This window comes from Calonectris borealis, chromosome W (assembly GCF_964195595.1).
Source record: "Calonectris borealis chromosome W, bCalBor7.hap1.2, whole genome shotgun sequence".
NCBI lineage: Eukaryota > Metazoa > Chordata > Aves > Procellariiformes > Procellariidae > Calonectris > Calonectris borealis.
The window spans coordinates 21,309,488-21,326,496 of record NC_134351.1 but is presented as its reverse complement, the minus strand read 5'-3'; the positions used below and the strand labels follow the sequence as shown (position 1 = coordinate 21,326,496).

Genomic DNA, 17,009 nt, shown 5'->3' with positions numbered 1-17,009 from the left:
TTCTGCAATAATTTTAGTCGTCATGTTGCTGCTTATTCTAAAATAGTAATTACTGTTGTTTTTAAAACAAGTGTAAGTTTGTCTATTAATTTATAACATATATAACACTAGAAGACAGCATGCACACAGTTTCAAACAAGATGGCTTAGTATTTTATGTTTACTTAGTTTTAAGTTTTGACAGTTTAAAAAGTTATAGTTATAAACAAGCATTTGAGCCATTCAGCTTTGTCAAAAAAAACCAAACCCCACAACACAGAAAGCAGGCACATCTTTGTTAAAGAACAGGACTTTATATCTTACAATAGTAATCAACTGGTAAAATAAAATTTATTTCTAAGTTTGTATTAAACACTCATATAAAAACAACCATGAAAGCTTTTTTTAAATAGTGCACCACCAAGATGAAATTTTTATCCATTACCTAGCACACATGGACAACCAAGTTTATCCATGTTTTTGAAAAAATTACAATACAAAGGCAAGATAGATAATTCAATGTACTCCAACTGGAGTAAGCTTGGGAATATAGAGTAATATACTTGACCAATTTGTATATTTGTATAAGTTGCCTCCTTACAACCCTCAGTGAAGTTTTGTTTCACAGCCTATTGGCAGACACTAGTGCGATGCTAAAAAAAGGTCTGCAAGATCAGTAGGAACATCTGAAGAAAGCAGTTTCAACAGCAAGATCTACAAAGCATAGGAAAGTTACACAACAGACAACTGTTCTGGATTCAAATATCTTGTCAGTCCCCCTTTCTCCCTCCCCCATACTGTATCAAAAAAACCCAAAAAAAACCCAACTCTGTTCCATCAGGAAACTTTTGGCCATCAAAACTGATTTATCATACCAATAAAATTTACTTTATTTAAAACTATGCATACAGTACACTGCTGCCAGAAACTTACTTTAACTTCCAGATACCAAGACAAAGTAAAAACCATGGTTGCCTTAATGCACAAGAGGGCCAAAAAAATATATAAAAATTAAAAGCTATTTGCACCTTGACACCTTGCATTTGTGGTCAGCATTACAAATTTGGAAACCAGGAGCAGATACCATTTGCAAATATTTAGTTTAACATATGCAAGAGACCCTTTCAGTGATACCAAACCAGTTCCAGATGAGGAATTACTGCAATAAAAAAAAAACTGTGCATTTGTTATATTGTACAAGTGCAATATTTAACAATTTCAAAATAAAAGGGTAACGAAAATGAGTACACTGATTTATTCAGTACATCAGAACCAATTCTTACAAGGCTAAAAAAAAAACAAAAAACAAAACGACTTAAGTAGGATTTGCAGCTGGTCCCTCATGTTGACATCTCAGTCTCAGGAGTTTAAACCCAAAGCTTTATTTAAGAGAAATATTCCACTTTGAGATACAGTAATACAACCTTGCATTACAGGGACCGTGTGTGACACTTGAGGATAAAGAACTGAAGTTGTAACTTGTACCTACATACTAGGCAGACCACACCATTGCCCAGTTCAGAATGCAGTTACAGCAGCTCCAGGGCTTAAGCAGCTTTAAGTTTCTTCAAATTCTGTGCTGTGCATATTCATAACACGAATTTCTGAACTGAAGCCAGTTGGCCTGGATTAGACTGTTCTTATAGCTGTAGCTAGCAGTTTTTAGCTAGTCATTGGCAAGAACCCCCATTCATTTTAAGAGTCCAGGTTTCACTGTTCATAGTAATGCCTTGATTTCCAGTCTCTAAATAGGAGAACAATCTTCGAAACTGAGTAGGTCATGAAGTTTATTTTGAAGAGAATGCTCATTCTTGAATGCAAAACTAAATGTTTTATGACATACAGTTTATTGTTTAATGTTTACATCTATTAGTGCTAGATGAAAATGGAACTGTGGATAATTACATCCAGTTTACAAGAGATTAAATGTTTTTGTGCAAGTACTAGCTGTGATTTTAACATTTAAGGTTCAATTTTCTTCCCGAAACATTGCAAAAACCATAAATGCAGAAGGATTTATGTCATTAGTAATGGCAATCTACTGTTGAAAACTTTTTGAATATTAGCAGTCAGGTTGTCATGATCAGTTTTAAATGTTCAACTGAAAAGTTGGACTATTAATGTCACAATTTAAATGGAAGAGTTCACTATAAAGGTGGCTTGGGAAAACCTAAACCTATATATGTAGTTTCAACTGCAAAGTGAATTCTATATAATATATGCTAAGTTAGCATACGATATAAACAGCTGTATCAAAGTATTAACATATATTAAAAAACTGTAAATTTTAGATTCTGAAATAGCATGCAAGAGCCCTTAGGGCTGTGCTCTTAACTACATGCACACATTTATAAGGAACAGGATTCTCAGCCTGCAGTAGCAGTGGGGAGCTGCTGTGCTGCTACCACACTAAGGTATGAGCTAGCGAATCTGCACAGTTCTTCACAGAGCAACATTTTGTTTCGGCCCACGGGGTGCCAAGTCTTCTCAGCATTAAGTCGCTCACCACTGTTGTGGCCTCAATTGTTCTACTTACAGCCCGCAGAATTTCACCCTTAGTGCATTACAGAGCACCTACATGCATTTCCACCTGGTTGGATTTGCGTGCATTTAATCAAATTTATCCGTTATTAAAAACAGTATGTTATAATGCATTAAACTATTCTTTATCATTTATATTTACTGTCAAATAAGGGGGAGGAAACACAGCAGTTTTAACACATTACTGTTAGATGTTGACAATTCTGATCAACTGAGGCACAATTGTAGATAGTGACCAACAAGTCATACTTAGGTCATTGAACTAGTAAGTGTACATTTACTTACAGTGCATCAGATGTATGCATTACCAGTGAAAAAAAAAAGGTCTGTGTAACTTAAATGTTATATGAAGTCTAATGTGCAATCAATGTAAAGTGTTATGAACACTGCCCCAAAGGCATGTGACTTCCTGTACCTGTATTATGCTATCGGACAGCAGACAATCAGAATTCACTCCAGCTTCAAAATAATATACATAACTGCCCATAATCATTCCAATCCCTCTGCAAATTGCATTCTGTGGCTAGTTTTTTCAGCACCTTAGTTAATTTAACTTGATTATAACTGGAAGCATCTGACTATGATTTAGGCATGCTTATTGCTGTAAAAGAAATAAGCCCATCTTCAAAATTATTGTGCAAGTATTTTAATAAGATTTGCACACATCTCAAAGAATTCTATTGTATGACTCCCTGGTCTTGGAGTTAAGTCAGCTTTAGAAGAGTCAAGCGAAGAGGTCACTGATGGGGTAAGGGATATATCTGCAGATTTTCCTTGTGCATCAGCATCTGAATCTTTTTGACAGGATCTACAGTTGCTCACAGAACCTGATCTCCGTGGAGTTGCAGTCCCAGATTTTGCTTCAGTAACTTCATCTGGGGGGCAAGTGGAGAGAGGAGGAAAATTAGTTATCAGTATCAAATCAGTCATAGGAACAGCAAACATCTTCCCCTTCTCACACTTCTAATCTTGTTTTTTAAATCTTGATTAATACATAAACAGCTTTTGCAAGCTGTATATAGTTAATACAAAATAAAAGCTTATACATATAGCAACACAGAATCAAATGTCCTTATGCAAATTATTCTTGTGCTCTGAACTGGGCTCCAGGACTATCTGATCTAGTTTAGACCAGCACTCACCATATTTTTCATGAACTAGTTTCAGCAGCTAATAGTTAAATTGATTTAGTTTACTTAAACGTAAAACAGAAACAGGATAGCATCATAAGGTTAAGTCAAAAAACAGTTCGAACATTTTGTAGATGCTTTTTGCTAGTATCTATTTTTATTATATTTGTTTTCTTTCTATTTGGTTATTTATACTTTGTTATTTGTATTTTTATTATAATTCATTGATGCATTAATTGCTAGCATCTACATTCATTTATACTTCATTTTTGGGCTGCAGCAGTTTAAGTTTACTTCTAAGATGGAAGTATTTCCTCCTCATACTGAAGGTAACGTTCTGCTGAAGTATCTCTATTCTTACTTTAAATACTCAACATTAGTTTGACTCACACCTGGCACCAGAAAAAGTTATTTCCAGGAGAAATTAGTGAACACAGGAGAGATATTGCTTTTTCACATCAAAGCTGCTTTAAACTACAGTTTGGTAAGAGGAATAGAGAACAGTTACCTGCGGCAGAGGGAAAGGAAAGTCAGATCAGCTTCACTATTGGAAGAGAGATGCCAAATCCATGCCCTTGGGTTGTATTTCCTAAAGAGTTGAGGCCAGGACTGCAGCAGGCTGCCCTCCCCCAGCTGCATGGCTCTAAGCAGTCATCTCCCCTCCAACAGGGATGGCATTTGTCCTATACTGCAGTAGGTCAGTACAGGAAAGTGATTCATCCCCTGTATCAAATACTACTGGATCTAAGCAAGCACTTGTATTGTCAGAAGGGACAAGGCAAGAACTGCAGTGCCAAGTCAGATCAGGTTAAACTGTCACGAGAGACAGCCTTAGCCATCCTATACTGTAATCCAGCCATATTCCAGTAAATCCTTTTTCCATGCCACATCTTTTCCTAGGCATGTCATGTACGCCATTGGCTGTAGGTAATTCTGCTTTAGTCTATTATGCCCTTAAACAAGCATTATGGCCAGTCAATATTAGCTCCTCCATTTTCAGGAAGGTATGCAACTTGGAGTTTGTGCTGGTTTTGGCTGGGACAGAGTTAATTTTCTTCATAGCTAGTATGGGGCTATGTTTTGGATTTGTGCTGGAAACAGTGTTGATAACACAGGGATGTTTTCGTTACTGCTGAGCAGTGCTTACACAGAGTCAAGGCCTTTTCTGCTTCTCACACCACCCCACCAGCGAGTAGGCGGGGGGTGCACAAGAAGTTGGGAGGGGACACAGCCGGGACAGCTGACCCCAACTGACCAAAGGGATATTCCATACCATATGACGTCATGCTCAGCAATAAAAAGCTGGGGGAAGAAGAAGGAAGGGGGGGACATTCGGAGTGATGGCGTTTTGTCTTCCCAAGTAACCGCTATGCGTGATGGAGCCCTGCTTTCCTGCAGATGGCTGAACACCTGCCTGCCAATGGGAAGCAGTGAATGAATTCCTTGCTTTGCTTTGCTTGTGTGTGCGGCTTTTGTTTTCCCTATTAAACTGTCTTTATCTCAACCCATGAGTTTTCTCACTTTTACGCTTCTGATTCTCTCCCCCATCCCACTGTGGGGGGAGTGAGTGAGCAGCTGTGTGGTGCTTAGTTGCCAGCTGGGGTTAAACCACAACAGAGTTGTATGCTGTGTTACTGTCACTCTATAAAATAGATCTTTCTACAGGTTAGTCCAACTGCTTTCAAGACTTCACTTACTGCAAGCATACAATTCCCATCTCAAATTTTGTCTACTACTAGCATTGGTGGGTTGGACCTGGATGGCAGCTAAGCCCCCAGCCATCCCCTCATTCACTCTGCCCTACCTCAGTGCAATGGAGGAAGAGAATTGGAAGGACAAAAGCAAGAAAACTCATAGGTCGAAATAAATACAGTTTAATAAGAGTGTTAATGTTAATCTTAATCAACATTAATCTTTAAAGTGTTATCATCCTGTGTATAGCCCTCACCCAGAACTGGGTTAAAAGACCAGTTAATAAGAAACCAGAATGATGAAGCTAGTGAGTGGGTGTTTGATTGGAGGAGATCAAGATGTATGTATTTTAATTTAAGAATACTATGGTGATAGATAGTTTGTTGTGGATTCTATATTGCTCGCTTCTGTAATTTTAAACAATGCAGATTTGTTGCTTAGAAGTTAGATAACTAACAGGTGTGTGTTTGTAATTGTGTGGAGTAGTAATTAATTATAAGCTGTGTGTTTTAGAGGTAGTGAGCTATGGAAACTATAAACAAACGTGGTCCAAGCATGGCTTAGGGACAAATTGCGACCCTATAAGGTAAAAGAGGAAATAAGTTCATGAAGAGTTCACTAACCTGCCGACCACCAGAGACCACCCGAGACCCCCAAGAAGACCCTAAAGGCTTTAGTGCGCATGTGTTTAAGATGATGTAATATTATAATTAGTTCTCGGAAATGTAATGAATATGTAACAAGGAAATTTAAAATATGTATGAGAAGCATGGATATAAACAGAAAGGTGACTAGACCAGGTGTGCTTGATTTGTGGCAAGTCCACCGAGCACCCAGGCCTGAATAAAACAATATCTCTCCTGAGCGTGTGGAATTGGTTACTTGCACGCCGGGCACGAATCCGCTTTTCGGACAACAGTTTTTGGCGACCCAGATGGGACTGCTGTGAAGCCTTGCCCGGATCGACTCGCCGGCTCTCGGTGGGGAGACTCTGCTCTCCGGACTCCAGCGCGCACCGACCTTTTGATCGGGGACTCCGTGAGTATCCTCCCCAACCAGAGCAGGTGAGCGACTCAACGGTGCAACGCTAAGGTAAATGAGATATTGTTCTGGAGTATAAAACTGTGCATGCATTTGGTAAGGAATTGTGGCCACAGGTAAAGAGGTATATTCATATGCGTTTGACAGTGACGACTGGAGTATATGAAGTTGTAGGCGCCAGGGGTAAACCGGTATATTCATATGCGTTTGACAGTGACGACTGGAGTATATGAAGTTGTGGTTAAGAACGTTCTTTTTGGTAAAGATATGGGAGCTCAACCATCAAAAGTAACACCTTGTTCCCCCTTAGGATGCATCATTAAACATTGGGGAAAATTTGGGGGTGATCCTTTGAGAAAGGATAAATTAATTGAATATTGTACTAGATGGTGGCCAATGTACAAATTGGAAGATGAGGAAAAATGGCCAGAATTGGGAACCTTGCAATATAATACTATTTTACAGTTAATGTTATTTTGTAGAAGACAAGGAAAATGGGATGAGGTACCTTATGTAGATTTGTTTTTTTCTTTGAGAAATGATCATGAAATTCGGAAAAAATGTAAGCTTTTAGATTCGGATTCTAATGTGATGATGATGATGATGGAAAATAAGGAACCAAAAGCGCATTGTTGTTCTGCATGTAGCATAGGAAAACGGTGTTTAAAACTAGGAGAAGAAGAGGAGGATACACAAATGTTAGTACCACCAAGTAAAAATGAAACTTCTGAAACCGAAGCAAGAGGAAGCAATACTTTTAGTCCGATAGCTGGCAGGACTAGAACCCAGCAAGGGTCTGTATTGTTAGCACCCCTTCGCCAGGCAGTGGGCCCAAGGGGGGAGCCAGTATTTGTGAAAGTACCATTTACAACTTCTGATTTAATGAATTGGAAAGAGTTAGCAGGATCATACAGAGAGAATCCAGAAAAGGTGTATAGATCCTTTCGAACAATTATTGAAAATCATAATCCAGATTGGAAAGATATTCAAATTCTTTTGAATAATTTGTTTACTCCTGAAGAAAAGAGGGTAGTATTAGAAAAAGCAAATATGGAAAATGAAAGAATAAATGCAAGAGAAGGTCCTGCTCATTTTATGCCAACTCAAGACCCAAATTGGAATCCTAATAGTAATGATGGGAAATTGATGATTAAACAGTATCAACAATTAATTTTGTATGGAGTAAAGAATGGAATATCCCGCCCAAAGAATTTGGCGAAATTGACTCAAATAATTCAGGGAAAAACAGAGGACCCATCCACCTTTTATGAACGATTATGTGAGGCAGCTAGGAAATGGACAGACTTAGATCCTGAGAGTGATGAGAATAGAGCAATATTTACTACTTTGTTTGTAGGGCAAGCTGCTCCAGATATTCGAAAGAAATTGCAGAAAGTGGATGGGATTACAGGAATGACTATATCACAGTTAATTGAAATTGCTTATAAGGTGTATAACAATAGGGAAGAGGAGGAAAAGAAAAATCAGGAAAAAGAAAAAATAAAAGACAGGAAACAAAAAGCTGCTATTTTAGCAGCTGCTTTTGTAAATGCCCAAGGATCAGCTGGAGGAAGAGGCAGAAGATATTTGAGAGGTAGAGGTAGAGGGTATTTGAGAGGAAAAGGCAGAGGAGGTAGAGATATGTTTAAACAATATACCCCATTAGGATTTAATCAATGTGCTGTATGTAAGAAACAGGGACACTGGAAGAGTGAGTGTCCAGAGAACAAAGAAGCAGTCGTGACTCAGTCACAGCAGATACCACCTGAAGCTGATTTACTTATGATGGGAGGAGATTCTGAATGATGGGGACCAGGGGTAGAAAATGATATTTTCCCAGCTGAGCCCCTGGTTCCAGTAAAGCTGGGAGATGAAGTAGTCGATTTTTTAGTAGATACTGGAGCAAAATATTCTGTTATAAATACATGTAAAGGACCAATGAGTAAATTTAATGTATCTATTGTTGGGGTCACGGGAAAGAAGGAGATAAGGCCTTTTTTGAAACCTTTAAAATGTAAAATTGGAGGAAAAACACTGATGCATGAATTTTTATATATACCGGAATGCACCATGCCTCTCTTAGGACGGGATTTATTGAATAAATTGGGAGCACAAATCAACTTTAAAAAAGGAAGAATCCAAGTTCATTTTCCTGAAGCTAATGCCTGGCAAGCCCAAGTTTATTTATTACAGACAAACACAGATGAATCTGAAGAAATTCCAGAAGAGATTAAAGATGCAGTTTACCCTTTTGTTTGGGCAACAGAGAAACCAGGAAGAGCGAAAAATGTGGAACCGGTAAAAGTTGAATTGAAAACAGGAGCTCGACCGGTAAGAAAGAAACAGTATCCTATTAGTATAGAGGCCAGAAAAGGTTTGGAACCAATAATAAATAATTTTCTTAAATACGGACTTTTAAGAGAATGTCAATCTGATTATAATACTCCTGTCCTTCCAGTGAAAAAGCCGCATAACCAAGGATATAGGCTGGTCCAAGATTTAAGAGCAATAAACCAGTTAGTGGTGGACATTCATCCAATAGTCCCTAATCCATATACGCTGTTAACAACTATCAATGAATCAAATGCATATTTCTCTGTTATAGATTTGAAAGACGCTTTCTTTTGTATACCTCTGGAAGAAAACAGCCAAAAGATTTTTGCTTTTGAATGGGAAGATCCGTCGACTGGGAGGAGGACTCAGCTCTGCTGGACCGTGCTGCCACAAGGGTTTAAAAATAGCCCAACCATCTTTAGAGCAGCTCTGAATAAGGAACTGGAACAGTGGTCCGGTAAGGAAGATCAAATCACCCTCCTTCAATATGTTGATGACATCCTATTGGGAGCAGATACTATTGAAATCTGCAAAGAAAAGACTGTCAGCCTCCTAAACTTTTTGGGAATGGCCGGGTATAGGGTGTCAGAGAAGAAAGCACAAATTGCAAAACAAACTGTAATTTATTTGGGGTTTGAGATTTCCCAAGGACAGCGAAGATTGGGAAATGGTAGAAAAGAAGCCATTTGCAGGATGGCACCCCCTCAATCTAAAAAAGAGTTGAGAGGATTTCTAGGAATGGCTGGATGGTGTCGCCTTTGGATCCCAAATTATGGTTTGATGGCAAAACCACTGTATGAGGCAACCAAAGGCCCTGAAGAATTGTTAGAATGGACTCCAGAGTGCCGAAAAAGTTTTGATGACATTAAACAGACTTTAATGAAAGCTCCAGCTTTAGGACTTCCAAATCTGACCAAACCCTTTGAGCTATTTGTGCATGAGAAGAGACATGTAGCTATGGGGGTTTTGACTCAACTTTTGGGAGACTGGAAAAGACCAGTGGCTTACTTTTCCAAACAATTAGATAAAGTAAGCTCAGGATGGCCTAGCTGCTTGCGGGCAGTTGCGGCAACAGTTCTCATCATTCAAGAAGCTAGAAAATTGACATTGGGACAGAAAATAACGGTTCACGTCCCGCATGCGGTACTTGCAGTACTGGAACAAAAAGGACATCATTGGCTAACCCCTAGTCGTTTGTTACAATATCAGGCTTTGTTAGTGGAACAAGACGACATCATTTTGAAAGTGAGTACAATTTTAAATCCTGCCTCTTTAATGCCAAGTGAAAAAGAGAGTGATCTTAACCATGATTGTTTACAAGTTATCGAACAGGTGTATGCCAGCAGGCCAGACCTGAAAGATGTCCCTCTCCAAACTCCGGATGAAGAATTATTTACTGATGGAAGCAGCTTTGTTGTAAAAGGAGAAAGGAGGGCTGGTTATGCCGTGGTAACTTTAACTGAAGATCGAGAAGTAAAAGCATTACCTCCAAATACATCCGCCCAGAAAGCAGAAATTATAGCCCTCACAAAAGCCTTAAATTTGGCTAAAGGTAAAAGAGTTAACATCTATACAGATTCTAAATATGCTTTTGGAGTTGTGCATGCTCATGGAGCAATATGGAAGGAGCGAGGACTTTTATCTGCTAGCGGTACCCCTATAAAATATGGAACCGAGATTTTGAATTTGTTGGAAGCAGTACAGAAACCTAAAGAAGTTGCGGTGATTCATTGTAAAGCTCATCAAAAAGGGGACTCAAAAGTAATACAAGGAAATCGGAAAGCAGACGAGGCTGCTAAACGTGTAGCATTAAATACTATGATTTATGTTTTAATTCCATCAAAAGAAATTCAGGTGGAATCCCCAAATTATAATGAGAAAGAAAATAAATTAGCTATGTTATTACATTGTAAGAAGAATGATCAAGGATGGTGGATAACTTCACATGGACAATGTATAGTAACCCCTGAAATTATGAAGAAATTAATGGTCAAAACCCATGCTGAAACACATATGGGAGCAGAGGCAATGGTGGAATCAGTAAGACGATATGCGATAGGAACCAAAATGTTATTGATTGCTAAAAGTGTGAGTAATAAATGTGAGATTTGTCTTAGGAACAATCCGAAAATACAAATCCGACCCCCTCCTGGAGAGGTAAAAAGAGGCATAACTTCCGGTGAGTATTGGCAAATAGATTTTTCAGAGTTACCGCGATGTAACCAATACCGATATCTATTGATATTGGTAGATACCTTCTCTGGATGGCCGGAAGCTTTCCCGTGTCGAACCAACAAGGCAAAAGAGGTTGTAAAACATTTGTTGAAAGAAATAATTCCAAGGTTTGGAGTCCCTTTAGGAATATCCTCAGACAGAAGTCCACATTTTGTAGCAGAGGTTGTTAAAAACATGAGTAAGACATTAGGGATTAAGTGGGATCTCCATACCCCTTGGAGACCTCAATCTAGTGGGCAGGTGGAAAGGATGAATCAAACATTGAAAAGACAAATTTCTAAAATATGTCAGGAAGCTCAATTGAAGTGGATCGAAGCCTTACCACTTGCCTTGTTGAGAATTAGGGTGACCCCTAGAGCTAAAGAAAAAGTGAGTCCATTTGAAATTTTATATGGAAAACCTTATAGTGTTAATTTGACAGGAGGATCAGAACAAATGCATGTAATAGGAGAAAAAGTATTAACTGAATATCTTTTATCTTTGAGTAAGGTGTTGAATTCTTTGCATAAGTATGTCCTTTTGAAGACACCTTTACCTCTTGAATTTCCAGTACACTCATTTAATCCAGGAGATCAAGTTTATTTGCGAACGTGGAAGGATGACCCTCTTGGAGAAAAGTGGAAAGGACCTTTCCAGGTGCTGTTAACAACAAACACTGCTGTGAAACTGGAAGGAATAGATTCCTGGATTCATTATACGAGGATTAAGAAAATTCCACCTGGACTGTGGACATCTGTATTTAAGGAACCATTGAAGTTAACCTTGCGACGTGTTTAATGAGATACTGGAGATGCTGCTAAATTAGTGTAACAATTTGATTATTGAACAGAATTAAATCAGAGAGAGAGGGAAGATGTGGAATGTGTTGTTGTTAATAATAACGATCAGTTAGATTGATTCTCAATTTTTGTTACCAAAATGGGATAGAAATCGAAATATCTGGGAACTTTTAGCCCGAGAAGTAACCAACATGTCTTCCTTTTGTATTTCAGCCGAGAATTCTGTGGGAGGGATGTATAGTTCTTGTTTGGTAGGAGTACCAACCCCATTGGAATTGATGAAGAATTATACAATGTTTCAAAGTTTTGACATTAAATTAACTTATCGTAGCATTTATAGTTTAGGAAAAACAACTAGATTTAAGGAGAGAGGGATGTTAAGAGTCAAGGTGAGAGGAATGCTTCCAGCTGGGCATTGTGTTAAATTCATAAATTGCACTTCTAAATGTGAAAATTTAACGCGTTTACAACCTCCTTTGAGATGTAACTCCACTCAACTTCAGAGTTATGCATGGGCTCATACTAAACTACCCCTTGGATGGTTTTTGTTGTGTGGACGAATAGCATATTCCTATATTCCGGCGAATGTGACCGGAGGTCCGTGTTCAATAGGGAGGATAGCTCCGCTGCTGATAGACAAAAAGGACTTAGAACATGATGCACGAACTAAAAGGAGTGTACATCAGATATCAGAGAATTGTGACTCGCAAGTCACTTTATACAGTTCAAGTGAGATGTCAGCTGCAGCTATCCTAGCACCCGGAGTTGGAGTAGCTATGAATTATCACACCATAAAACGGATTACTTGTGCTTTAGTAAAAGACATAAATTATACCTCCCAAGCACTTTCGGCTATTGGTACAGAAATGACACAAATAAGAGAAGCTACCCTTGAAAATAGGGCTGCAATTGACTATTTACTTTTAAGACACAATCATGGTTGTGAAGAATTTAAAGGAATGTGTTGTTTTAATTTGAGTGATAATTCACAGTTAGTAGAGAAGAAAATTCAACAATTAAAAGATTTGGCATATGGGTTTAAAGAACGGGAAGGATTAGATTTTTCTTGGTTGTTCTCGTGGCTCCCGAATTTAAATTGGCTTAGACAATTATTTTTGTTTGTGGTACTGATCGTTATTTTAATTATGATTACATGTTGTATGATTCAATTTGTATCTTTTTGTAGAAAATAAGTATTATGAGACTCATGATGCTTAACATCATAAGTCTCAAAGGGGGGAATTGTTAATGTTAATCTTAATCAACATTAATCTTTAAAGTGTTATCATCCTGTGTATAGCCCTCACCCAGAACTGGGTTAAAAGACCAGTTAATAAGAAACCAGAATGATGAAGCTAGTGAGTGGGTGTTTGATTGGAGGAGATCAAGATGTATGTATTTTAATTTAAGAATACTATGGTGATAGATAGTTTGTTGTGGATTCTATATTGCTCGCTTCTGTAATTTTAAACAATGCAGATTTGTTGCTTAGAAGTTAGATAACTAACAGGTGTGTGTTTGTAATTGTGTGGAGTAGTAATTAATTATAAGCTGTGTGTTTTAGAGGTAGTGAGCTATGGAAACTATAAACAAACGTGGTCCAAGCATGGCTTAGGGACAAATTGCGACCCTATAAGGTAAAAGAGGAAATAAGTTCATGAAGAGTTCACTAACCTGCCGACCACCAGAGACCACCCGAGACCCCCAAGAAGACCCTAAAGGCTTTAGTGCGCATGTGTTTAAGATGATGTAATATTATAATTAGTTCTCGGAAATGTAATGAATATGTAACAAGGAAATTTAAAATATGTATGAGAAGCATGGATATAAACAGAAAGGTGACTAGACCAGGTGTGCTTGATTTGTGGCAAGTCCACCGAGCACCCAGGCCTGAATAAAACAATATCTCTCCTGAGCGTGTGGAATTGGTTACTTGCACGCCGGGCACGAATCCGCTTTTCGGACAACAAGAGGAAGGAGGGGAAAAAAAAAAAAAAAAAGGAAGTGATGAAAAGGCAACCACTCACCACCTCCTGCAAGCAGACTAATGCCCAGCCAGTCTCTGAGCAATGGCTACCTTCCCCAAACCCCCATCCCCTCAGTTTTTTTGCTAAGCATGACATCATACGGCATGGAATATCCCTTTGGTCAATCTGGGTCAGCTGTTCAGGTTGTGTCCCCTCCCAACTTATTGTTCACCCCCAGCCTACTCATTGGGTGCAGCACATTGGGGAAAGAGAAAGACTAGATACTATGCAAGTACTGCTCAGCAATAGCCAGAACACTGGTGTGTTATCAACACTGTTTTAGTCACAGATCCAAAACACAGCACCATACAGGCTGCTATGAAGAAAATTAACTCCATCTCAGCCAGACCCAGTACAGCAATGTACAGCCCAAGTCAAATTCACATGCCTAGATGCCAAGCTTTACTTTCACTAGGAAAATATGTTCACATACTTACTTCAGATCTAAATTAATGTTTAAATTTGGGGGTGAGGCCCCAAAGGCAGTTTAGGTTGATCCAAATCTCACCTCCCACAATCCTTCCCCTTTTGCACCAGTGGTATTAGTGCTGGTGCAGACACAGAATGGAGCAGTTCAGGAGTTGATATAGCTAAAAAGTGATTATTTAAGGGATGAAGCAGCTAACCATCTGGTCACAGGAACACTAGACCAGGAAGGAATAGAGAAACACTAATTCAGATCTAGCTTGGCTTAAACTAATAAAGGGCAACACTTACTTCACTTCTAAACAAGTAAATTAAGACATGTTTGCATTTAGAATTTTTTCCCTTACAACTCCATTAACTTATCTAAGTCTTCACATACCATCAATGCTACGGAAGTCCAGTAAGTATGTCCTGCTGTCCACCTGATACAACTGTAGACTCATTTTGGAATATGCACTTGTCACTGGATTCTTCTTTCGAACACGCAGATAGTATGGATTTACAACCTAGTACAAAAGAGATTTGAGTTAGTAACTAGAATTGCCTGAGAAGCACTGCATATTGTTTTTCTCATTTCAACTCACTAGTATTATCAAGTGATTTCAGGCTTACCTGTCACAGCATTTTTTTTTTGGCCAACAAAAAAAACCACCAAAAAAACCCAAACAAAAAAAACCCCACTCAACACATTCCCACAGCCCCAGTAGAAAGGTTAAACACCTTAGCAAGATTTTTCCTGTCAGCATAAATAGCCTCCCCCAAAACCCTTCCTGCACAGCAAGCACAAGCAGTCAGCACAGGCACATGAGATTATTTTCCAGCACAGGAGAATGTAGTTTCAGACTTCTAGGCTATGTAATTACACAGCTCAAACTAAAATTTACAGTTGTCTGCTGTAAAGACCCTTTATTCTTTTACCTTCCATTCATAATCCAGTTGTTTAATTGCTCGACAAACTTCAGCCATGATATCATTAGGTCGACTCTGACTCCGTATTCCCAAGTGCCACTTAGCTCTTCTTACACCTTGGTGTTTTGACTTCTGTGGATTCAGCTCATCAAGAGTATGGCGGGGACGTGGTGCTTCTGCTACTAAGAATGGCACTCTTTCAGGATGAGGGCGAGACAGATTGTGATCATCAAGAAAAGAATCCGGTGGGCTTGTAGCCAAGTAGAAGTCTTTGGCCTCATTCATTATTCTTCTATTATCTATAATGAGGTGATAAGCAACCACTAAAGGGTCCTGATGATTTTGGCTGTATAGACAACTTAGCACTTCCTCTTCAGTGCATTCAAACTTCTCACACACTTCTTTTAAGGCTTCATCATCGATCATAGTAGAACTATATGATGGGTCTTCAGGAAACAAGTATTTGGGAAGGTCCTGCTTAAACCATTCATGTTCCCTAGATTTAAAAATAAACAAAGTCTGAGTATATATATGTAAAGCAAGCCTTTTTAGTATTAAATTATTTAAAAAATAAAATTATTCTTAGTCTGTACAAAAAGCTAACAGTTGTCAGTCCAAGTCCCCTTCTGTGCAGCACAACAGTACATAATGGAAAGTAATCACCTCCTTCACAAGATTTTGCTAGACATTTTGCAGGAGACTGAAAAAAATCCTCTTTCCTGTAAGGGTTTCAACTACCTTATCTCCAAAAATATCTTTGTATAACTCATCAACCAGCTTTTTATATAAATGGTTGTTTGTTGTTTTTTTTTTACTGCCACTATCTTAGTTTTGAGATATTTTCAACTGAAATTTGTATGCTACCCACTCGAGTTGTCCCTCCCCAAATACATACATAACAATACATAACAAATTGAAGAAATCTTGATACTGAATAGTTTCTTTGGTAGATGTTTGGACAAGGATTTTTGAACATTAAAGTCACATGCTCCCCACCCCCAACAAGCTGCCTATAATTTTTTCATTCAGAAAACCCCCTGCTGTCTCTTCAAGACTTAAAGAGTTGAGGGAAGGCTATGGAAGAGTCAATCTGTACCTCTTTACTACTGTATCCATGGGCTAGTATTCATAAGAGGGAAAAGGAAATATACAGAAGGAACCAAATACTTAAGTTGCCCAATCATACAGAAAAAAAAAATTGTTTTGTGTGCCTAGAGTAAACTGCTTAACTAGCCAAAGGATATGGCATGACACTAATTTTAAAAGTATCCTAGTCTATAGCATAAAGACTTGCTACAGATTTAAGAGCAGTTATATGGATCAAGCTCTAGTCAGTATGAGCCTGAGAACATGCCTCAGCACAAATGCGTTGAGCAAAATGCACTTTCATCATAAGCAAGCAGTTAATTTGGAAGTAGAAAAAGCTTTTACTATATGACTACAAAGCACAGCCCTAGCTGAAAAACTGAGTCAAGAGGAGTATTTTATTACTATTCATTGCAGTGGGCCTCTTCCCTTGCACGCACACACACACCCCCCGTAGAAAAATTAAGGTATTCAATTAAACTCAAGATTTTGTCCTTTAAACTGAGATGACATGTCTCATGGCTAACAGGACAAAATTGTTTAGGATTCAAAATCCATCCGTGCTCTGTAGTCAATGTTTTTCAACATCTTTTCGCATCACTTCTCTTCCGGACTTATTTAACATTATTTAGATGAGTGGATAGGAACTTAGCTTAAGTTTTACAATGCTTAGTTCTCACAGTGCTTTGATTTCTGCAAGAAAGTACTTCCCATTGTAATAAAGTAGCAAGGGATATGCGCACCACATTTTTTGTTCTACTGAAAGAACATGAACATTGCCAACTTCCTAACTTCCAACCCTAAAAGAGGAAGCATTTTCACTAAGGTAGT

General features: G+C 38.4%; 1 protein-coding gene across 4 annotated transcripts in view; it reads right to left on the bottom strand.

The window, feature by feature from the left end:
- Positions 1 to 1,170: 1,170 nt before the first annotated feature.
- Positions 1,171 to 17,009, bottom strand: part of LOC142075094 (5'-AMP-activated protein kinase catalytic subunit alpha-1-like) — a 39,680-nt gene continuing 23,841 nt past the window's right edge. For all 4 annotated transcript variants that reach the window (XM_075136109.1, XM_075136111.1, XM_075136112.1 and 1 more), the window contains 3 exons: positions 15,102 to 15,588; positions 14,563 to 14,689; positions 1,171 to 3,394 (listed from right to left, as the gene is read on the bottom strand). In XM_075136109.1, the coding sequence (XP_074992210.1) occupies positions 3,150 to 3,394; positions 14,563 to 14,689; positions 15,102 to 15,588 (859 nt within the window). In that variant the 3' untranslated portion in view covers positions 1,171 to 3,149. The remainder of the gene's footprint in view (positions 3,395 to 14,562; positions 14,690 to 15,101; positions 15,589 to 17,009) is intronic.